Source organism: Hirundo rustica, chromosome 3, assembly GCF_015227805.2.
Source record: "Hirundo rustica isolate bHirRus1 chromosome 3, bHirRus1.pri.v3, whole genome shotgun sequence".
In the NCBI taxonomy this organism is placed as follows: Eukaryota; Metazoa; Chordata; class Aves; order Passeriformes; family Hirundinidae; genus Hirundo; species Hirundo rustica.
This window is the reverse complement of record NC_053452.1, coordinates 33,177,450-33,200,988: the sequence shown is the minus strand read 5'-3', so window position 1 is coordinate 33,200,988 and position 23,539 is coordinate 33,177,450. Positions and strand designations below refer to the sequence as shown.

The 23,539-nt window shown below is 37.5% G+C and overlaps 1 protein-coding gene across 10 annotated transcripts in view; it reads left to right on the top strand.

Annotated features, from left to right (window-relative positions):
- Positions 1-23,539, top strand: part of PLD5 (phospholipase D family member 5) — a 172,873-nt gene that overhangs the window by 38,496 nt on the left and 110,838 nt on the right. Inside the window, exon 2 of one of the 10 annotated variants that reach the window (XM_040059556.2) lies at positions 654-738. The exons of the other annotated variants lie outside the window; for them this stretch is intronic. Within the exon in view, the coding sequence (XP_039915490.1) occupies positions 736-738 (3 nt within the window). The 5' untranslated portion in view covers positions 654-735. The remainder of the gene's footprint in view (positions 1-653; positions 739-23,539) is intronic. 10 annotated transcript variants of the gene reach the window in all.

The following is a 23,539-nucleotide window of genomic DNA, read 5'->3' as shown; positions in this document are numbered from 1 at the left end:
TCTTCTTGAGAGGAGTGGCAGTAGAAGTGCCAGTTGATCATTTCATCCCTTTGGAGCTTACCACGTTGTCTCCCCTAAGGAAAAAAGTGTTAAAAAAAAATAAAAAGAAAAGCCAACAAAGAGCAACCACATTGCAAATAAAAGATGCTCTTAGCTAATCTGAAGGGGCATTTGGCTGCCTCACAAAAACACTGTGTATTTTGGCAGTCAGGGGCTTTGGCTTAGGAAGATCCATGTTTGGAATAACAGGGTGTGTTGCAAGTCAAAATTCAGGTGTCTTGGCTGAGATGTATGCGTAATCTGGCATGATGCCTTTCTGCACTCTGCCTAGCTATAGCAAATGCCAAAGTCCCTTGTGAACAATATATGAATCTCATTTGGGGGAAAAAAAAAAAAAAAAAAAAAAAAGAGGAGGAGGAAAAAGAGAGACAGGATTTATTTTAACATTTAGTAGATATATTAAAAAACCAAGTATCAAGAAGCAAAACATTTCCATGAAGCGTTCACTGTGGAAATTCTGCAACTTCTTGTTGCAAACCTCTTTATCACTTGGATTGGCTGATTTCCAGAGCATCAAGGCTAGGAATTGAGGGACTGAAATATAATCAGTGGTGATACATTTTAACCACATAAAACATTCTCTGCTTCCAAAGCCTCCAGTGTCTCTAGTAAGCAGTGCAACAGCAACAGCTCCTTGCTGCTGAACTCCAGAAACGGGGAAAATACTGGATCAGGATGGTAAGAAGCTCTTTACTTTTTCACCAGATCTAGGTTATTACTCTGTAAAAAATGTTTAAAAGAGGATGAAATAAGTAGAGGTCAGTATTTAAAACAAAAGAACAGTATGTAAGATACAGAGGAGATGTGTTTTTTCTGCAAGAGAACAGCAATGTAAGTTGGTGACAAATATATCTGGCACTGAACATGTTGTGCAGCTTATATAAAATATTTTAAAACTGGGAGAGTGCTGACGAGTATTTGATGTAAATTGTAACTGTCCACTTGGTTTATTTCAGAAGGACAGCTGTTTGGGCTTTAAAAATGATTTTGGATTAATAATCACTGACACGGACTTTATACATAAAAATATAAATAAACCTATGCCAATCACTCATGCAGGCTTTATGTTTATGTGGTTTCTTTTGTAGGGGTTTTGTTCTTTAGAAAGAAGCAGATCTGCTCAGTATATGCCTTTGACTTTTAGGGAGCTATGAAGTTTTTATTTTTCTGGGTTTTCAATCCATGAAGACCTGGTAATTTCATTGATTGTCTAGTGCATTTATTTTGTGGGAAAAATAACCAGGGAAAAGTTTTGAGACTAGCGATTTTATTATTTGTACCAATTTAAATATTCTGATCTAAGTATTAAAGCAATAGAAGTAGAATATAAAGCACATAAATGTGGTATCTGAATTAGTATAAATTGATACCGGTGTTATTAATGGTTTAAAGAAATGCCTGCGAATAGAATAAAAACATATGTATTAGCATTTTTCTATGTATTAAGTAATTGGAGAGAGGAAATGTACCTTGGGAGTGTTTACTCTCAAGACTCATTGTCAAGACTCTTTTGTTGGGGTTTGTTGGGGGTGGGGGGTGGGTGTTGATTGAAATAAACATCAAGCCAAATCTCCTGTACGGGAGCTCAGCCGTTCATTTTAAGTGCATACTAAGTCCAGGAATTTATTGATTAGGACATTACAGTGCTTCAGAGTGAAAGGAAAACAAATTACTGAATAAGTCTGAAGAGCACTGAAATACATTTACTTGACAGTCCCACTCGATGTGGAGGGAATTGTTCTCTTTACGATTCAAATGGAAGAGAGGATTTTTAACAGAACAGCTGTGAGAGTTTGAAAAGTGTATGGCAAATGTAAAACAACATTTGATTCGTATTTTTTATCTTTGTTGTGTATTTGCTCTTTCTCAGCAGTACAAAAATTAAAACCCCCTAGAACTATCACTAAATTCTTTTTGATTTTTTTCCTTTGCTAAGTAGTTTTACTGAAATAAAAGTCATGAAGTCAATCATGTTATCATAGACTATATATTTCATGTTAGACATTGCACTTTGATGTGTTAAAAAATTATGGTTTTCCTCCTCTGTATGCAGAATAGATTGCAAAATCAATAATTGAATGGCAACCAGGCTGTAAGGTTCTTGGAAAGATGTTTCCTATGAATCCACATGTAGTGGTTATTGTTGTTGTTGTTATTATTATTATTATTGCTATTTTTCTGACAAAAATCCCCTATGTTGAGTAACCATTAAAGAGTACTGTTATACTGAAGAGACTTGAATACATTGTTGTTTCTTGTCAGAGAACACTCTGCGCATAGTTACTGTTATGCTGCACCTCAATTTTCCTACAGAAAAATGCTGGAGGTAGGAGATCTGTCTGCATTTGACTATTGTGATCACAGAACATAATTAATAACAGATGATGTTACATATATTTCCACTTTTGTGACTCTCTAGTTCCTGCATATGTCAAATGCTGTTTATGCTTCTGTGACAGCAAGTTAATAAAGACATTTCCTTCTAGAAAAATAGCCTTCATGTACTGCCACATACTTACCTGATAAAGTTTTAGCTGAAGTAAACTTACATTGTGTCTTGCTTGGCATGGATTAGTTCAGTAACTAAGGCATTGCATTCACAAGGGATCTATTTCTTTGGATGGCCTGGGCAAGGATCTGGCATAAGTTACTGAAGGGGGAAAAAAAAAGAAAATGAAAATGAAAAAAAAAAAAAAAAAAAAAAAAAAAAAAAAAAAAAAAGGAAGGGAAAAAAAAAGAAGATGCATACACCACACACATCTCCCAATGGTGTACCCTTAGCAGTAATCAGCAACATGAGAAATTACAGTACTAGTCCAGAGGGAAAAGACTCTCGCTTAAATTTTTTAGATTTTATGATTTCTTCTGGAATTTAAATATGGTCTTAAAGAAGCCCAAATTGTAAGCTATCAAATGCATTAGATATCAGGTTTAATTATTCAAAATGATTTTTTCTAGTAAGTCTAAGGAACAAAGGTAAAATTATAAATAATGCTATGGTTTTACCAGAAAAACGAAGAAGTTGTAGACATGACAATTACAGGGCTAAATTCTAATAAAGTATAATTAGTGCAAGGGTTGTGTTTGGTATGGCAAAGTTGATTTGCAGTGTTTTCCTGGTACAAAATTTAAAAAAGCTTAATCAACAATTGGATGTATTATTCATCCAGATGAATTTAGGCTAACCATTTTTGTTTGTTTGTTTGTTTCAGTGACTAAATTGAAGTCTGTTAATCTGCCTGAAAATGCAATCCTTATTTAAAGAGGTATATTATAAATATGTAAGCTGTAGACTTTATATGTAATATAGAACATGTTTAAGAAAAGGAAATACAGCTTTGCATCTGCTATGAACTCAATTCAAGACTTAATATTCTCAGGTTTTGCTCTTTGAGTACATTTTTCTTTGTTATTCTGCGAATTTTCTGGTAAAAAATAAGAGTTTGTTCGTTCAGAAGTACTCATGCTGACAGTAGTCAGAAGGAATCTGCTGCAGTATAGCTTTATGCATGTGTTTGGTATTAACTTACACGTCCCAAGTAACTTTTGGCAGTTTGGTTCAGGTGGAAAAACTGCATGTCAGTCAGTTTTTTACCTCACCAGTAAGTCTGGCACTGTTCTAGAGTGAAATACACTCTTGCATGCTCCATAAATATTGTTTGTGAAGGATGAAAATAAACCACGTTGAACTTTGACTGAAATGTAATGCTGAAATATCACCATATATATATATATATAGGTATTAGCATTTACTTCTAATGAGGTAAGTCTGTATTTTAAAATCTCAACATTCATTTTTATGGAGCCTGAATACCTTCAGTGAATAAAATATGTCAGCAGGCAAGGTTTGTGCAAGAAGAGTAGTTTTTTAGGTGATGGAGGATTATGTTTTTAAGCCATTTTCCTTTTGATTCTACAGTCAGCCTACTATGCAGATCAGGTTTTGCTCACCGAAATTCATCCTCTAAGCTGTGCCATTACACTGGTAGTATGACTTAAAATGAGTTGCTCTCAGGAAGTTATAAATTATTTGATGTGTTTTACATAATGTATTGACATTCCTGCTGCATCTGTGTTCAAGAAAAGGTTTTATTCCTTTAGCCATGGGATATATGAAGAAACTATTAAAACTGGATGCTTTTAGCATTAGTCTGTCCTTTTGGCTTTGATCCTGTCATGCCATCAGAAATGAAGCTGATGAAAATAAAGGCAGGGAAAAAGGTCAGTCTAGTCTCTAGGTGAAATAATTGATGGGAGCAGCTTCCAGAAGAATACAGCTTTAGTGAGAAGGTGGTTGGATAATACATATTTTTCTGCATCTGCTTAATGTTTGCTTCGTGGCATTTGCAGTGTTTTGAAATATCAGGACAAAATTGTGTTTCCCAAGTATCTTAATACCCTCACAGCAACATGGTATTTTGCCTCACGTAATTGTTCTTGTACTTCACGGCTATACTGAGAATACTGAAAACAATTAAGGTTGAGACATGCCATGGACCTTTTATGTAAAAGTCTAGAGATGATAAAAGGGTACTGAAAACTTTATACCCACCTGAAACTGTGCAGATGCAAGAAGAGCAAGTTACGGAGTTGTGCCCTGAAGGATATGTTTCCAGCACTTGTATAAGGAGTGTGCTCTGACCAGAGCTGAGGATGTGTAGTTGTATGTTGTAGTGGTGGGAGATATGATGCAGTTTGGGTAGATTTCCCAGTTTGCTTCACTACACAGAGTGCTGATGAAAAGCTGCTATTCCTAAAGGAATTCTCTGGACCTTGTGCTTGAGTTTTTAGTCTGCTGTAGATCTGTTGTTATGAATATTTCATTTAAATATTTTCCAGTGTTGCAGTGTCACCTGCAGAAACGCAGCCCATAGTCAGCCTTATTATATCTTTTGATAATGAACTTTCAGCTTGGTGGCGAGAGCTCTCTACTCCCCTGGCCCTCTGTTGGGGCTCCACTTCACTCTTCTCACCAATATACATCTTGGGTGTCTGACTAGAGGTTTTGGCTTCATAAAGATTTTTGGAACCCATAGCAGAAGGTTGGTAACCTCTGGGGTTGATCCTTCTTCAGTCAAAAATGGTAGAAAAATGCATTGGTGAGACCCTCAACCCTTCTGACTCCATTACTGTAGTAGGGTGGTTTTCTTAATGGTCATGGCTTTAACTTCATGGTGCTAACATTTTGATTAGCTCAGAGACTGATAGCTTGTGTTGCAGCCTTTTCTCCCCTTATGTGATGTGGCTTTCATGACAGGATTTTCATGTGATAATTCTCCCTGTCACAGGATAGGAGGTGGTACATGCATGTCAGGCTACCAGACCAGAGGCTCTACAGGCTGCTGACATTTCCTTCTGTGGCTGGACATACGCATGTCCAGGAACAGGGAGAATTCTGTCTGAGCCATAAAATGGGTATTTATTTGGTCAGGTGATGACTGGCACTATATAATCACTTGGAAGAAATGCCAAGAAAGAGGATGTTATAAGACTACACCTCTGATTTAGCTTCTTTTGCTGTAAATACCTACTTTTAGCAGTTTTAAGTTGTGGTCCTTCCTTCTCAGAAAGAAAAAAATCTGTCTAATGTGGTAGAGATTTTACCAGAACTAATTCTAGAGATTAAGTTTTGGAAAAATATATACTTGATTTGGGGCAAACTTGCTGTCTGGACCATTTGGTCTTGAGTAACCAAAGAGCTACTGCAGATTTCTAAATCATTCACATAGGGATGATCTTCCAGTGACTCAAACTGGCCTACAAAATTTATGTCAGAAAAAGAAATGTTATTTTTTTTCCTCTTCATTGAAGAAATAGAAAGGACTAATTTTAGACAGTGCTTGATAACTTAAGAAAATATCTTTAAAGTCAAATAAACTTTTAGGTTCTCTTCTGACTAAGCTTGTTATGTGCACTAATGTTAATTTTCTCATTTTTCTCTTTGAAGGGCTGTCAAAAGTATTAGGCACGTTAAAACCCCCTTTTTTTTGTCCTCCTCCTCATGCCGCTACTACAGAGGACCGATCACAAAATCAGCACTTGCATCTAATAATTCCTCTACTATGGCACAGGTAGACAGAAAATTGGTTCCCTTGTACATGCAAAACATGGAAAAGTGAGTTCTGTGTGAAGGATGAATACAATACACTAGATGTGTTTTAGGCAGAATATATTAAGGTCTCTACTAGCATTTGTTTGGTGCAGAGATTGTCGTGAAAGGATGCTTGGAGCTGGCTGTTACCTCTTTGCGCACAGGGGCTGCGCATGGACGGCGTTTCCTCTGCCCGTCAGCGCTGGTGTGGTGCCGTAGTCAGCAAGTGGAGTTCCCTCGTCTCCTGCTGTGCCTTGTGTATGCCTTTTGTTGTCGGGGTCATTCATGTATTCTCCATCCAAAGCCAACTGCTTAGTTTGGTCTTCTAGGAAGTTGAAGAAGAGCTTGAACGACTGAGTCCCAAAAGTGTTTTCTGTCTTAGTGATCCTGGTGGATTTGACGTTTGGGTGATTGCCATATTGCTAGGTTCTGAGAAAGCAGGCAGTCATAATTTTAGAGTTTAGAGTGTGTTAAAACAAACCAAAAAATACTAGGAAGCTGTTATTGTGGATGTAGTTTTGCATGGATTGAGAACACATGCTCTAGGGTAGCAGCAGTTCATTCCTCTGGTGCTTGGCAATAATAGAATTTGTTGTGTGCCACAGAACAAATGCACTGCTTGTTCTTTCCTTTTGAAGAAAATAAAAAACCGAACACCTCCACAAATTTAATATTTGTAACTTTCACCAAATGTGTATTTAGGTATTTTACTTTGAATAGGGAGCAGTTCTGCAGCCTAAAAAGACACATTCATTTAGAATTACTTCCTTGGAAAAAAATAAACAGGTTTAAGAGTGTACCAGCATAAACATCTTTTTACTGTATCAGTTTCAGGTCTCCTTGAATTCATGTCAAATGCAAGCAATCTAACTGAATAAAACAGTTTTGATGCAGTGCACCATAACACAGAACATGCAATTTATAAACTGTTACAGAAAGAAGTTTTTCATACAATATTTTAAAATTTTATATGACTTTGTGAAATATTAATTTTGTAGCAGATTTTGGGTTGTCAGCATATCACAAGTCACAAAATGCTACGCCTCTTTGATAAATTTTCTAGTGGAGTTGACTTCACTGTTGATTAGAGTATCTTTTTAGTAAAAAGAAATGTAAAAATATTTGTGGAAGACTCTGAAGGTTGAAAAAAGGCTGAAATACTTTTAATTCATGTTTATGTAGAGTGACTGTAATAGATTTACCAGTTGTTTCAACCTCATAGGTTTTCTAGGGCAGGTTCATGGAAGTTGTGCATTTGCTGTGGATCATTTTAATGCTCCAATGAAATATTCATTCTGATCTGTGTCAGTGGGGGTAGGGAAGCACATAGAATATATGCTTCCAGTCAGTGACGAGAGAGTAGGAGGATTTTTCATGAACAATATAATTAAATTCATGCATGTAAAAGATACCTGCAAGATGCTGCTTGAGAAGGTACTTTATAGCAATAGATAATTATAGGGAAAAAATTACTTTTCTGGAATTATAGTAGATAATATTAATTTACCACTGGTATAAAGGTTAGTTTCCCATTTGTAACACAGCATTTTTTTCTAATAATCAAAGAAAGCAAAAGAAATTTTGATCAAAATTTTTTGTTGGACATATTAATACAGCACTGGAATTTTAATCCAGGCCACTGTCGTAAACATTTGTTTCACAGCTTAAAAATCATTTGCTCTTGCAGAAGTGTGCGAACTGTGGAAATTTTCCAAAGTCATAGGTTTTCTTGTCTGTTTAATACAGTTTTAATTATGTGCATAGTTGCCACTAATGTGGATCATACCCATATTTGTTTAAAGGTATCCAGAAGAGGTGATATTGATTCACCTGCTGCTAAATACTCTCCTACTTGGAAAGTAACTCAGCAGTGACTCAGACATAAGAATTGAAAACAGAGTCAGTTGGCCAAATCTCACAAGGGCTTACTGCTGGGTTTGGTGTGTTGAGAATTTTCTGGGTTTAATCACATCCTAAGCAGACAAAAAAAAAAAAAAAAGGTGTTCTAGTTCCCCTCCTCCTCCCCACTACTTCTTCATTTTCTGTGGGAAGAAAAAGGCTTCAGTGGATTTTGTTTTAGCTGTCTCCAAACAAAGCTGTAGGCAGTGTGTGTGGTAACATTTGTTTATAAGAATGGACGGCTTAGATACACCTGGAAACTCTTGGTTGAAAAAACCCATGTTGTGGGCTGTGCTCTTAGTGTTGCCCAAAGAAACCCCTGGCACGAGGAGCTGGAGTTCCCTGGGGATGCTCTGTGATGCACTGACCCTCAGCTAGGAGGTTTGACAGGATATCAGGGGCCAAGACTGGCACTCACTGCCGTAACCCTGCCTGAGCATCTTCTGCTTCACTGAGAGTTTGCTGTGGAGCCTTCTGGTTCTTGGCCTGATCTAAAAAGTGCTGTGGAAAGTATGTGGTGAAAAGGAATCGGCACAGCAGTTAACCTTTGGGGAAGGTTCATTGCAAGATGTTACATTGAATCATCATTAATTTCAAGGAGGAAGCCTCATCAAAACCATGAAGCTGATTTTTTCAGGTATTAAGAGGTTTCAAAACCTAAACCTATGTACCAATCCCACCTTTAAAAAAAGTCGGTGCTGTTGGTTTTAACAGGCAAAGTGAGACCCAGAGCTGAATGTGGCAAACTTGTAGAATCTCTTCTATTTTCTGTAGTGACATGTATATTTTCTCTCTGATCTCAGACTATGTTGTGTAAATGCAAATATATTTTTTTAAATCAAAAGCGCAATTTCTAAAGGGACAGTGTAGTCTAAGGAAATAGATGTAGCAGAAGACCTTGCTTTGCTTAAGATTTTTACTATCTTTAGGGCCTGGCACTCACTAGGCTGCAGTGAGAAGCATATTATTTTTTGTTATAAACACCCTTCTATGTTAAACTCTAAAATAGTTGTTTCCCGGAGGAGGTTTGGAATAGAAACTGATGTACCTGATAGTTAATTAAAATTCAGTGTTGTTTGTTCTTGCTTAAGTTAGTGAAAAACCCCCAGCCTTCCAGGAAACACCACAGAGAATAATGTTCTGAACATTTCAAATTATTTTGAAAGATGAGAATTCCCATGGCTCAATTCTTTAAAGAGTTGGAACATAATTCAAATGCTTCTTTGCCACATGTCACTTTTTTTTTTTTTTTTAGTTGTGTATTTTCTCTCATAGAGGAATAAAAGGGGTAAACACCTCATTTCCCATTTTCTCCAGATTTTTTCTATATCCTAGTTACTGAACTACATGCACACATCACTCCTATATAACACTGTAAACCACCTGCACAAATGCATACCTAGCAGGAGACCAATTGTTCCATTAAGTCACATCAGAATCTGGCTGGTATTGTTGTACAGACCAGAGAAACCCATGTGTAACTGGTTTTGTTTGTAATGTGAAGTTACTGATTAGCCAGCTAATACCATTTTCTTTCCCAAGCTCACAGCCTCCCACACACAGAAAGATGCGAAAAACTAGTATAAAAATAAGGTTTTAAGCTACGACAATGAGATCTCCAGATGTCTGATTCCTTGGTTTAGAAAACCGCACAAGAGCTTATCTATTCCTGAAATAAAAATGATTTAGATAGTCCAAACCGTCTTTCACAATCTCCCATCTGCTAGGGTGTGCATTTCATTTTCATGTAAATAAAATTTCTAAGTAATTCTTGAAATCCTCGCTGCACAGTTCATTACAGAGATCTCACGCTTGCTAATACTTACTGCCAGAAGGCAAAAGGACTGATAAAGCATGTGGAGCACTCATAGGAGGCTTGCGAGGCAGGAAGTCCCTCATGGAGAGGGGAATATTTCAGTGGATTTATGTACAGCATTAACTACTTCACCTGTGTTATTTCCCTGTTGCCCCTTTCAAGAAATGCAGATTACTAATGACGGGGATGGTAAAAGAATTTTTCTAAGCTTCATTTTTGGATTTCTGCTGTGAACTTCACCTCTAAATCAGACAATTGGATTTTAAGCTGTGCTTTCATGTCATTGCTCTCTTACAGTGGATTCATGCCTGTGTTTAGGCAGGCAGACCTCTAGTCTTAATGCTTAAATTGAGAGTCTTACATTGTTCAGATTTTTGAAAGGTCTCTGGCTTCAGTCTGACAGTTTGTGGGTGCTGACATGTTGGCAAACCAAGCTCTTTTTGTACTTTATACCCACGTCACAACTGGAGAAGAGGAAGAATCATACTCATTTATATTTCCAAAACTGGACTGACTTGCTTACTTTACTAGATGTGCAGTTAATCAAAACAGCTGCAACTCAGAACACCTGGAAGTTCTGCAACTCTTAAATATCTAAATGTAGATTTTAAGAATCTAATTTTAATCAGGCAGATTTGATCAGTTTGCCCCATCGTTACCCAGGAAACCACTTAATTACTATGCCTTTGCTTCAGGCCTCTGCATGTAGCTTTTAAAACATTTTGTTACAATTTTTCTTTTCTTTTGTCTTAAGCTAGTGTTTGTAGAAGGGGCTGGCTTGACAGCTCTGGCAAATGAAGTAGTCTGCCTGCCCACGGAATATGTGCTCCCTAGACAGTGGCAGTCCAAACTTCCACATGCTGTTTTGTCAGTCTGCTACAACTTTTCTTTGGGGAGTGGAGATAGGAAAGAGGAAGTAGGGTCCTTGTACAATCAGGTCTTTGCCACCAAAACGTGCAAGTGTTGTCAGGAAAAATGGCCTGTATTTTCCTTCTATCACAGAAAACAGGCAGCTAAAAAAATGGGTGAGGGGATGAGCTCAAGCTTTGGAAAACCCATATGTAGTCTGTAAGCTATCGTCGAGATCACAGATTCAATCCTGCTGTGTTGCAGTTAGTGCTGATGACAGATGATCTCGTGAACTGAACAGAGTTTCCTTGCTCACCGCCAAGACAAAAGGATTTCTAAAGAGTTCTCGGTTCTGCTGAGCATTCAAGATTAAAAGTCCTGGAATGATATTTGCATGGAGATGGGAAATATGGGAATTTACTCTAAAATATTAAGACTGTGTCTTCTTGTGTTTCCCTTTAAGAATGCTGATCTTAGCACACAGTTCATTACTTCAGTTTGTCTTGGTGATGTCTTTTTTTGAGATACATGTATTAGATAAATTGTGATAGCTGCGAATCACCTAGTGCTCCTAGAAAAATCACCCAAGAGACTGTCAGTCTTTCCAAAACAGGATTGTGTATCTGATTTCCAAGTGGTTTACAGGGCTCCTGGTTCATTCAGCTGGTAGCCCGAAAATCATGAAAGATCACTGACAGAATCATACTGCTGTTCTTTAGTGATTAATGCGAATTCACAAATGTTTCAACAAAAATAGCAAGGCAGTAAGAATGAAACATATCCATTACATCTTTTAATTTCAGAAATCTTTGCTCTACTATGACTGAAAGTGGAAATACAGAAGGACCATGTACATCATCCAAAATAAAGCATCTGGCTTAAATAGCTGCAATACTTCGTAATCACTGTTGTTCTCTATAGTCATCCAAGAGGTTATCCAGGAATTTGTCAAGACCACCTCTACTTAAAGCAGGTGAAATGATCCAATCCAGGCTCATATTGCTGCCCTGCCCCAGGCCATGCAGCCCCATCCTTCTCCTCCAGCCAATGCCGTCACTTGGACCAATTCTGGGAGCTGCTTGCTTGAAAACTAACCATGAGGTTTGGACTTTTGGGATGAAAGACATTGTCTGCCGTGAGGGAGAGTTTTGCAGACTTTGATTTGGCGAGGAATCTGTGATTGGGCTTGTAAAGGCGAGAGTGTTGCTAAGCATAAATGAAAATGGCAGTATGTTTAAGACTGTGAAAACACAAAAGAAAACACTGGAATTTACTCTCTGGTCATGAAAGTCACTTGGGGTACTTATGTTCTTTGAATGCTATTTTGACTTACAGAATCATTTCTCATAGCTTTTTGTGTCAGACTGTGCCTGCAGTCTGAGAAACAGATGGAAATTCTGCTGGTTTTCCTTCTGCAGACTGTACAACAAAGATGCTTAAATTACTGGCGCTCTAAACTAATGAACCTTTTCATCATGTACATTCAAGATTCATTGCTGCTTTTAATGTTACTCTAAGAAATTAGCGGCTCATTTATATAACTCTAACTGTGCTATCAGCATTGGTCTTGTACGTGCTGCTCTCCTTTAAATGTAGAGAAGTAGGGACAGTGCCTAGGAGAAAATGGAAAGCATCTCATCATCTGGATTACAATATATGATTCTTACCTGAAGAATCAATGTTTTAGAAGGCAAAGAGCTGTCTTGATGTCTATGTATTGTTCTAAAGTTTTAGAAACCAGTAATCCAGTAAAAAAACTACAGAGTTATTCGGGTTCACATGGGTTTGCATGTGAAGATATAAAGAATATGGTTCTGTTATGGACATGTTAGAATGTATTTATAAATTAGAATTTAGATCCTGCTTCATAGCACTAAAAGTTTTCATTTTTGAAACCTAACAAACCCTTTTTTGTGTGTGTGAAACTGATTTTTAATTTTAAATTTGGAGGGGTTTTTCCTGTTTAAATAGCTTCATTTTTTACATAGCCGGTTCTCTGATTCTAAAATTGTGGCCAGGTAAACTCTGAGTTATTCACAGAATTGATGATATTTTTACTGCTGAGTGGTTTGCTTACTGTAAATACCCCCCATACCTGAACAAGGAAGAAAGAGACTAGATTTAGAGCATGAGAGTGCTGAAAAAATGCAGAAGAGTCTAGAATATTTTCTTTACTTTGTTCAGATCGGCTTAAGAAATAGCCAGAAATTGTCCAGCTGCAATGGATTTGATGCCTGTATTTATTTCCTCCCTGTGTTGGTCAACCACCAGCAGACATGTTTTAACGAGCCGTAAGATGGTGATGACTGTTTTCTTCCCTAGGTTGTTTATTAGTTGCTAATTCTGTTTAGTAGAAACTTGGATCAATTACAGCCTTGTCAAGTTTGCAGTGGGACTAGCAGATCTTTTTCATTCACTTTAATGATATCGACATTGTGAATTTTGTGCCAGTTCCATTAAATACAGTGAGACTTTCTTTGCCCGCTGACATTGGGTGTATGTTTTGTCCTACTTGCTGAGACATTTACAAGCCTCTCATAATTATACCAACTTAAGGAGCTTGAAACCTTTCCTTTGAACATTTTTTCCCAGTAGAGATGGGTATCTCTTCCTTTTGTTGTCATCAGAATCTATTCAAAATGAGCAAAACCCGAATTCATAAAATGTGTGTTATAGGCAAAATAGAGACAATAGAGACTTCTCAGGTGACCGTGGGGTGCTGCCAGAATTAATTTATCTTCTGTTATTATTTGGAAAAGAAGAGCAGGCCATATAGCCAAAGTACACAGCACCTTTGTGTATGCAGTTATTGAGACCCATTTGCATTGCTGCTTGTGTCTGAATGAAAGGTTTTTATGTGAAATCACATCGGCATAAGAGCCGTTCTTGTGGTGGACAAACACTACTTTTTCTTGATAAACTTAATCCTTAAAGTAGAAAGCAAGGAGAAAATTAATCTGCTCTCATCACGAATCTAATGTATTTGCTATCTGGAAGCTGAGTTTTGGCACAGAACACATGGTGATGCCTGGCACTGGGATGCTCCAAGGTCTCGTACAGTAACAAAGAAAAATGTGTCCTCCTTTGAAGGCTGGGACTCATACATTAGCAGGTGGATTTAGATTGATAACATTCCTTCTGTGATAGATGTTATCAGATGTTTGCATTACATCAGAAAGTGTTAATTCTAGCCTTATTTTTTAACATTTAAACCAGTTTGTTGAATTCATGTTGGTGTTGTTTGTATGCAGTGATTGCTGTTGTTTTTATTGAGGTCATAAACTTTAATGAACCCATACAACACTTGTAATAAATTAAATATAAGCGGTCTTTAATTTTGACAGATTTATGCAAAGTAGGTTCTCTGTCTTCCTGCTCTTCCTATGTCATGAAACTCAGCCTGAAGTTTTAATTTTTTTTGCAAGTAATACATCTCCTTTGTAATGGTGACTGGATAATGCTGACAAGTGAAAGTTAATGTCCACTGTACAATGATGAGCAGGAAGAAAGTAATCTTGAGAATGTTCTTCAGAATAGGTATGCTGGAGGTTAGGAGAAGATACTTTCATGAAATCCTCCTGGACAGTGAGACTTTAGGCTCACAAAAAGCTTAACACACTGATAGCTAATGAACACTCTGAATTGTGGTAAATGCAAGAGAGTTCAACTGAACTTTTGGGGGTTTTTTGCCATTTATTGCCATCTTAGGGCATAGAGTGTGACTTCATTGATGTGTTTAAGGCAAATGACTACAGAATTAGATTTTATGGTCATTCTTCACTTAAAACATTAGGACAGCTTACATGTCATCACTCAGCAGTGAGAAGTCTGGGTCCCTAAAGCAGGAGCAGCTGAGACCTCACTGTCACCCATGACAGCCTGTGTGCAGTGCAATAACCTCTCCCTTGTGCCTGCAAGCCCTGTCCCTAGAAGCTGTGGTCAGTGAGGGTGTCCTCTGGTGCAGATTTTGAGGGATAAATGACTGCATTGCCTCGCTGTGGAAGGTGTGGGTGCAGTGCAGTGGGCACCGCTGGCCAGGGGTGCCCCTGGGAAGCAGAGTCCAGTAGGAGTGGGGCTTCTGCTGGCCCATCCCACCAGCCCAACCAGGGAGGAGGGCACCTGGGGGGCAGCCCTAGTGCTCCCCATTGTGCTGCAGGCTGCCCTGGCTCAGCAGTGCCCAGGGCAGGGCAGGGCTGTGGGCAGCTGGAGCCCAGCCCTGCTGGGGACCGACAGGGACTGACATCCCTGGTAGCTGACATGGGTGGCAGGAGGAGCTGTGGGGTCTGGCTGGGACCCGTAATGCTCTGTTACAGTCCTTGAAGCTCTTGAATGCAAATTCTAGAAAATTCAGTGTTTGTATTTTATGCCATAAGTGGCTGTTACTAACATTGAGCAGACAGCGTGTCTTGCAACAGTACTGCCCTGAAATACAGTCTTGGAGTGTTTAGCCGGAGTTGTTCTCCAGGAAAGGAGTACCAAGGACCTCAAGAGTAGCTGTATTGTTCAGGCTAAACATTTGGCCATCCTTCTACCTGGTCTTTGACAGGACCCTGGCAAAATGGGGAGAATACAGACCTAATCATGTAATTTCCAGTTCCTGGAGTTGGCACTTCTCTTTACTAGCTCCCAGGGCTTTTCTCCATGAAGAAAACCCAAAGATACCCACTTTCAAATCTATGTAAGTTTCTATCACCTATGTGTCTCATGGCATGGGGTTCTACAGCTTAACAATGCCTTGAGTACCCTTTGTTGCTTGTTCGTTTAAGCTTGCCAACATAATTAATTTAATGCCCTCTAATGCTTTTATTGGAAGAGACAGAGAGTAACTGTTTCATAGTCATCTTTTCCATGCTGCTTATGAATTTATAGTTCTGTCACATTCCTTTGTTAGTCGCATCTTTTTCCAAGCTGAAGATTACCAGTTTATTTAATCTTTCTTTAGACAGAAACATTCTAGGCTTTGGTTGTCCTTTTTACCTTTTTATATACCTCTTCCAGTTTTCTGTGACTTTTGGAATGAGTGAACCAGAACTTTGTGACTTTCCGGTTTTGAGTCCACAAATGTATAAAAATTCAGAATGTGAATAAATTTTCTTCGGTGTTCTGCTCCCTTTCTAGTAAATTCAGCTTGCCTCTTTGACCTCCAGACACTAAGCTGATGTTTCCATAAGTTCACATGCTAAACCTCTCATCTTGCTCATAGATGGTTATAGTTTAAAAATGATTTTGAGGCAAATAAAATCAGAAATGTCATGTGCATTTTTCTTCATTATAAGTAGCATGGAGCATTTTGATATTGGACTGGTATTTTGGAATTAGGTGTCACAGCTACATAGGTTTCTTTATTTGTTATTATAGATGGAATAATTTGTAATAACAGCCATAAGAGCTGTGGTCATGGACAGGGACAGGCTGAAACTATTGGGAGTTTACAGGTATTTATTGAAAATTACAATCTGAAATGGTAGATGGAAATGGCTTATGCTACTCCTCCTGTTCTGGCACTGTCCTGTATTTTCAGGGGACTTTGATGTTGTTTTCCGACACTTCTGACAGCAGTCAAAAGATTTTTGTAGAACATACTGAAGCCTTCCTGACTATTTGAGTGAAGGTGTTGAGGCATGCTACAAAGTCTCAATAGATCTTTATTCTCCTGTGCAAAGATATCTTTTCAGAGATGAGACAGGGAACTTGCTGAAATTGAGAGAGAATCAGTAAGTGGGAGCAAAAAGATAATAATATTGCAAAAGAAATAGGAAAATATACAGTGATTGTTATATGAAAAGATTGGAATTTATTCCTTGGGTATGCCAGACATTTATGAAAGTACACCTTCTAAAGGTATATTTATAAAGGTATACCAGACACAGATAAACAGGGGGAAATAGATAAAAGAAATTTAGCTTCATAGGTTCTTTATGGAAGAATTCTTTGAATATCAAATGCACCACGACAGGATTTTTTTCCCTCATTATGCTCTGTGCTCCAACATCAAGGCCATGGAGAGTGAACTCAGTTACAGTAGCTACAGTGATAGTACTGAACCCCTTATACTGAGCATCCTTGGGGATACAAGGAAGTGGCTTTAGGTCTTCTGTTAGATTTGCCCACAAGTCAATACATCATTTTCAGGGAAATTCAGCAACAAATACCAGTAATATTTTTGTAGTATTCATCTTTTCACTTTTCTAAAAGTAGTTCTTTAAGACTTGTCTTATCACTATAGTAAGCGAGCTCTGACTTTTGTCTTCCTTTTCTTTTCTCCTCTTTCCATAAACCTGCTTCATTCTAATCCACAGAGCATTGTTCTGTCAGAGAGGCTGAAAAGGATGGTTTGGAACCTGTAATATTACATAAGGGAACCACATTCTGTGATTATTCTGGCTGTGTGTGTACCGTGGAGAAATAAATAAAAAGGAATTTTTTTTTAGCTGTTTTTCTTAGCAGCACTGGCTGTTACAGACAGCCCACTACCTCCCATCTCATTTTTGATCACCTTGTACAATAAGCCAAGATTACTGTTCAGAAAGATGGCCTTAAATGACTTCATTATCCTAAACTGCCTTGGGAATGCCATCATCCCAGTGAACATTAATTCACTTTGATTGCTTTTTGGTGTTGCCCTATAGATGCTCCAGCTCTTTGAATAGTGATGGAGCAGGGCTATCCTCTTCCCCTGTCTTACCACAGCAGAGTGGCTTAGTTTGTCTACACATTAGGTGCCCTCCTTGGAGTAGCACTTTGAGCTTTATGGCAGCCCAGCAGAGAGGATGGAGAGGAGACAGGGCTTGCTTTTCAGAAAGGGAGCCATCCAAATTATTAGTTAAATATTTGACTAACTGTTGGACCACATGCTGTGTTCAGTCCTGTGCTTAATTAAAATAAAGTATGAAGACAACTGCAAATTTTTAAACTTTTTCTTGGTGTTTTTTTTTTTTTTTTTTTTTTTTTTTTTTTTTTTTAGCCTTCAGACAGTTTCTTTTCTCTCTCAAATGTGTAGATCTTCATTTCAGTCAAGAAGATTACCCGGGTGCTTTCTTTCAGCTTATGATTCTTTAAAGTCTAACAGAGAAGAGTACTGGAAAATTCTTGCATCAAGCCAAAAAACTTGAGATGCTTTTAGTCAAGTAATCATTTACAGTCTCTCAGCCCATTCTTACCTAGCAAAGAGATAAATTGCCAATCTTGCTATCTACAAAGCAATTTGCACAGCTGCAAAACATCAGAAAGGGAATATATTAATTTCTGCAGATATAGCGAATAGATGCAATGTCCTTGGAGGGATCTCTGGATAAGCACGAGCATATTTATTGAATTTATAAATTGCTGGGTAATTTCCTTTAGTTTGAATTATTGTGGTTTTGATGGAAACTAATTATTTTTTCCCTTTATGTTTAATAAAATAGTTTATATACTTCGCAAGCAGAAGTGCTAAACTTTTTTTTTTTTGACTTTTCAAACTACCTTAGTTTATTATTAATATGTCGTTGAGATAGAAATCTTAGTTAGCTTCCTGTATACCCATTTTTTTAAATCTAAGAATTGAGCTGAAAGCCATGCAAGAAGCAGATAGATCAGAATTACATGTATTTAAAAGCTTTCATCTTTCCTAAATAACTTTATAGAAGCTTCAGCCATGAAGAAACTAAGAACAAGGGCCAAATTCTGTTCATGTTTATACTAGCAGAAATTTTGAAGAAAGTTCATGAACTTTGTAAGGTTATTATAGCAGTACCTATATGGTACCTATATGATAGCAGAACACAGTTGCAAACAGAAAAAGAAGTTACTGTAACTCTTTATTGTTCGTTGTTCACTTACTCAGTAAAGAGCTCAGCAGCTGAGTGCAAAGCTAATGTTTAGAAAGAAATTAAGCCTTGAAGTCCTAGCAGACAAAGGGAGTTGTTTTGCCATTTGGTGTTTCCCCAAGAGGAGCAAAATTATCATAAGAAAAACAAAATCTAGAACTTTTGCATGTCGTGGAAAGGTCCCTAAAGAATACAGAGAAAATTAGAAATATATTCAAAAGACTCAGCAGCAAAGGAAAATGAAACTGCAATCTGCTCTTGGTAATATGTCATAGGGTAATATGTGATAGGGTAGTATCTAAATATTCCATGAAATGCCAGATACTTTGAAGCATCAATTAAATTTCGATCAAGGCTTTTGTATTCAAAGTATACCCAAGCTGAAGACTTTACACTCTATGTAATAGTGTTTTTCTATCTATTTAGTGTAATCTCAAAATGGGATCAAGAGGTTTGTCTTGCAGAAAACCGCGTTAAACAGAAATGTTTGAGCTATTAATGTACCTGCCTGTACGATAGGAATGTGACAAAATGACTGTGGTAGATTATAGCCACAGTTTTATGTTCATGGCAAAACCTGAATTTGAGCTCAGTGACATGGATGAATTTCAACTTGGGTATGTATCTAATTATGCCTTTAGGGCCATAGGGAAATCTAGAGTTTTCGTAGACAGAACAGATAGGAGAAAAGGTAAAGAATTTAAACAATGAATTGCATATTACCCCTGAAAAGGTTGTTTTGAATGAGTGACTTTTATGTGATCGTAGTCTGCATTTTAATGCCCCCCAAAAATTTGCAGAAATGCCCCCGTTTCTGAAGAAAGGCTACATTTTTATGATTTGAAGAAAATTTATCACGTTTTTTATTCAAATTGTATTATTTGTTTTTGCAATATGAGTTTGACTGTATTCTTTCTGAAGGTGGAGCTAAGACTTGTTCCTTTTAAAGACAGTGGCAAAATTGTTACTATACACAGAGGCTTTTTCAAAGCCAATATCAAATTCAATACAAAAGAAAGGCGGGGAGCCAAGAAAGGCAGGAGTAGATGGGAAGTTTGCCATCAGTATAAAAATGGGGAACATGAGAAATGTCATGGATCATGGCTCACACTGTGATTTAAATCTGTCTTGGGAGTGTGCTAGCAAGCACAGCGGCTGTTCAGTGGGTAAAAATATCCTTTCAGGGCAATCCTCTCCCCAATGACTCCTTACTGAGTGTAACAAGTGTGGTGAGCTTACTGCAAAGCAAGTGTCATTTCTACTGGTATAACATCCTGGTGTGTTTGTGGACATTTCTGTCTCTAATTCATGCACATGAATGTCTTTAGCTCAAAGCTGCCACAAAATTTTGTCCTTTGCTGTATATTCGGAATACGTATTCCAGGCACCTCTGCTGTATGTTTGGAGAGTTAAGTTGTAGTGAGGTCTGTGCATCTTCCCACTGCAGGAAAAGGGAATTTTGACCCCAGATCATTAAGCTCTCTCTGTTAAATTTGTTAGGATGTAGTCTGTACAGCGCTGATGACTTACAAAAATTATGGTAAGTGATCTGTAGCTGACCCCCTGAACTGTATTAAATATTACTGCTTACATGACTTTCATTGAAATTGCAGTTTCTTGATATAAAGTTATTCTGGGTTTCCATTGTAGCTCTGGATGTCTGGCAAGGTTTCAGTGACCGAGAAAGTTTGGGAACTATTACATGCTTTTGATATGCAATGGCATTGCCCAGAAATAAACTCTGCAGAACATATGTGTGTGCACATACGTATTTCTTACAAATGCCAGCAAAGATATCCATTGATTTGCATGGCTACCAGTAGTTCATTCACTGCATGTCAACCCACAAAATGAAACTTTTTTTTAGTTTATGGGGCAAGGCTTTCTGTGTAGCTGTTTTTGTGGAAACTTCTTAATAGATTAATATGGGAATAAGTTCCTGTAATTAAAAAATAATCTTAACATAGATGTTAACATGGAGTATCAATCTGCTGATACTATAAGCACATGCTTGGCCTTTCATCTAGCTTCTGCAGTAAGTCTGTTTTGTCTTGTTCAAACGTTGTATGTTATCTCAGGAAAAGTAAGAATAGTTTATTTTGAATGTGCTGTGGAAGAAGCACATACCTAGTGTGTCTATACCACTGGAGATTTTATTAATTTATTCTATAAATAGCTAGGGATCTGAGAAAAGCAAGCCTGTTGCAAGTAGAGTTACATTTCCTATACGGAGGGAATCTGCATGTGAAGAGTTGTGGGAATCACTGTTGTCTCAACAAGTGTGTATAGGGACACATGGTGACACAGAATAATCTGGAAATGTTATCAGTTTATACTATCTGAGTTTGCTATTTTTGAGAAGTAGATATCTCTGTGCATTGCTTAAAATTATACTTGTTAAAATATTGCACATTCAGAAAACAAATATGGACCCAATTTTACTTGAATTTCATAGGTTATTTTACCAGAATACACAGTAAACACTGTATCAGTTTTTATTCATATGGAATATATTTAAGCCTTAAGCAACACATGCAGAAATTATTAGGACTAAGCTTGTTTATGTAAGTACAATGTGCATGTGTTACACAGCTACTGCTTTCAGGAGATAACTTAAAATGCAAATTAATGTGACAGTGTAAGGTCTGCATATATCCAATTACTTCCAAAATGATAGAAATTAGTAAGCATTTTGCTGCTTTCTGAGAAATGAGGAAGCTTCCATATTTTGAGACATCTTTGAACATAATTTTATGAACATTTCTGACAGTGTGGCAAAATAAGTGCAGATGACTGTGTAAATTTTATAGAACTTTAAAAAAAAAATGGCTGCTTTTTTGAGTGAGAGCTTCTAATAAATTGTTGCTACTACTTCTAGATTGGGAATGAGACTGTCACCCTGAGACTGAAATTTCACTCTTTACCTTTCTCTGAATGCTTTGCTGTGTTATGGCCTGATACTGTATTGAGAACTCAAGCTGCACTTTATTTTTCAGTTTAGAGAGGGCTTGTAAGGTATTTTAAGACAGACCTGTGCCCATAACCATTTTCATCAGCTGATAGCCTGCTGTAAGAGGCTTTTGTTCCAAATAATTTAGTTTCTTTTCCTCCTAAGAAAGTATTCCCAAAGAAGTCCTTTGTCAAAAAAGAAAGGGAGGGGGAAAACGCCAGCACCAGAAAAATATTGGACTTCAGAGTAGGCTGAAAGGTGCTAATGGTTAGAGACACTCTTTGGGGTGCAGTCATTCTTTCCTGGGACACTGTATGGTCCATCATCATCTCTGTTGGTGAGGTGCAATACACCTGCTCTGCTTTCAGGAACATTGAAACGTCACTGAGAGATTTGTACCACCACCACATCAAATTGCAGTGTGGCTGTTTTGTATTCAAGGTTTGTCTTCATCTCTCTCGCTGTTTTTACTTTTTTGGGATTCTCTGCTACAGAAATGAGGATAAGACAGAATTTCACAGTACCTTCATTCCTTGTTTTATTTTACAGAATGATTAAAATTCAAAGTTGGCAATCATTGAAAAAATCTGTAATGACTGCCTACTTTAAAAAAACAAGAAAACTAGACACATGTTCAGCTAGGCCAGAATGTTTTACGGTTTTCATGGAAACAGCCCTGTCCCTGGATAGATGTTTTAATTAGTTTATTTTTAACCAGTCATATATGTTGGATATCACATTTAATCTCTAAGATCATTTTCCTATTGAACTGAGACTTTTGTGGTCGTGGCTGCACATAAATATGTATATTCATGTGGATGCATAGTTTTCCGTCTGAATAACTTCTAAATTCATAGGTTGGCTTAAACATTATGTAATGCAAAGGAGGAGTTCTTCCAGACATTTTCAAGTCAGATGTCATGATATTTGAAGGTGGGTTGAGGGAAAGAGATTCTCCGCCACCTAGTAATGTGAAATGTTTTACATAACTAGGCTCTGTTTTATCTGGTTTTTCAATTACTTGGATGCAATAAACATTGAAGGACAAATAGAAAATATAGGAAGCCAAGTTAACATGTTTTATGTCTGCCCAGTCAGTTATGATGTTGATAGATTGTCCTTATATATCTTGTTGTGGAGATTGTTATTTTTAAAAATATTTTATTTATCCTATAAACAGACTAAGAGAATAAAAATCAATCTTTTTACTAGATAGTAGAACAATAGGCAATGAGCCCAATTCAGTGGAATACTACAGTAATATATTAAACAAAGAAAAGAGTAAGACAAAGCCTTTTCTGAAAAGGTAGCAAATAAGAAAAACAAGGCTGTGAAATAAAACCTGACAAAATGCCATAAATCAGGACACCTTGATATCTCAACATGCCAGAAGGAGTCTGACCTTATTAATATGGATATAAGGCAGCACAGGAAGGGTAAACAGTGGGGAGCATTGCTGCTGGTAGAAGAGGTATCTGATAATTCCAGTGAGAGTTGAAAAGTTAATCAGACTGCAGTAGTTTTCACTCTGCTGCTGCAGGAACCTGGTTGCAGCTCTCTCTAGAAAAATAATCTCTTTGACCCTTCAAAACTAGATCCTGTTGTTACTGATTATTTTGTTCTCCCCTCAAGATATCCATTATCTTCTGCTGGTTCTGAAACATGGTGTCCATGTTGTGCAGCTTTTGCCTGCAGAAGCGTGTAAGGTGGCAGAATAGAGTGGGGCTTCTTAGCCGGAGTGAGACAATGACAGCAAGGAATTAATTTTTTTTTCTGTTTGGTGAAACAAGGAAAGGGGAAAGGATGAATATAGTTGAAATAGTGAAAAAAGAAAACATCCAGGAACAATTTATTTTGTCCAGTTAATTTGATTCTCTTACTTTTATCCCCTCCACCCACAATGGTGTGTGTCAACTCTACTAGAAGTAGAAAAAAAATACTTCTACAACAATGAGGAGCTCCAAGAACCCTGGAACAGATCTCACCCAGAAAGAGACCATGGTAGAGGGAAGTAGAAGGTGGAGGTCTTAAATGCCTGCTGCTGTTTATGTCGTGTCTTTATTTCT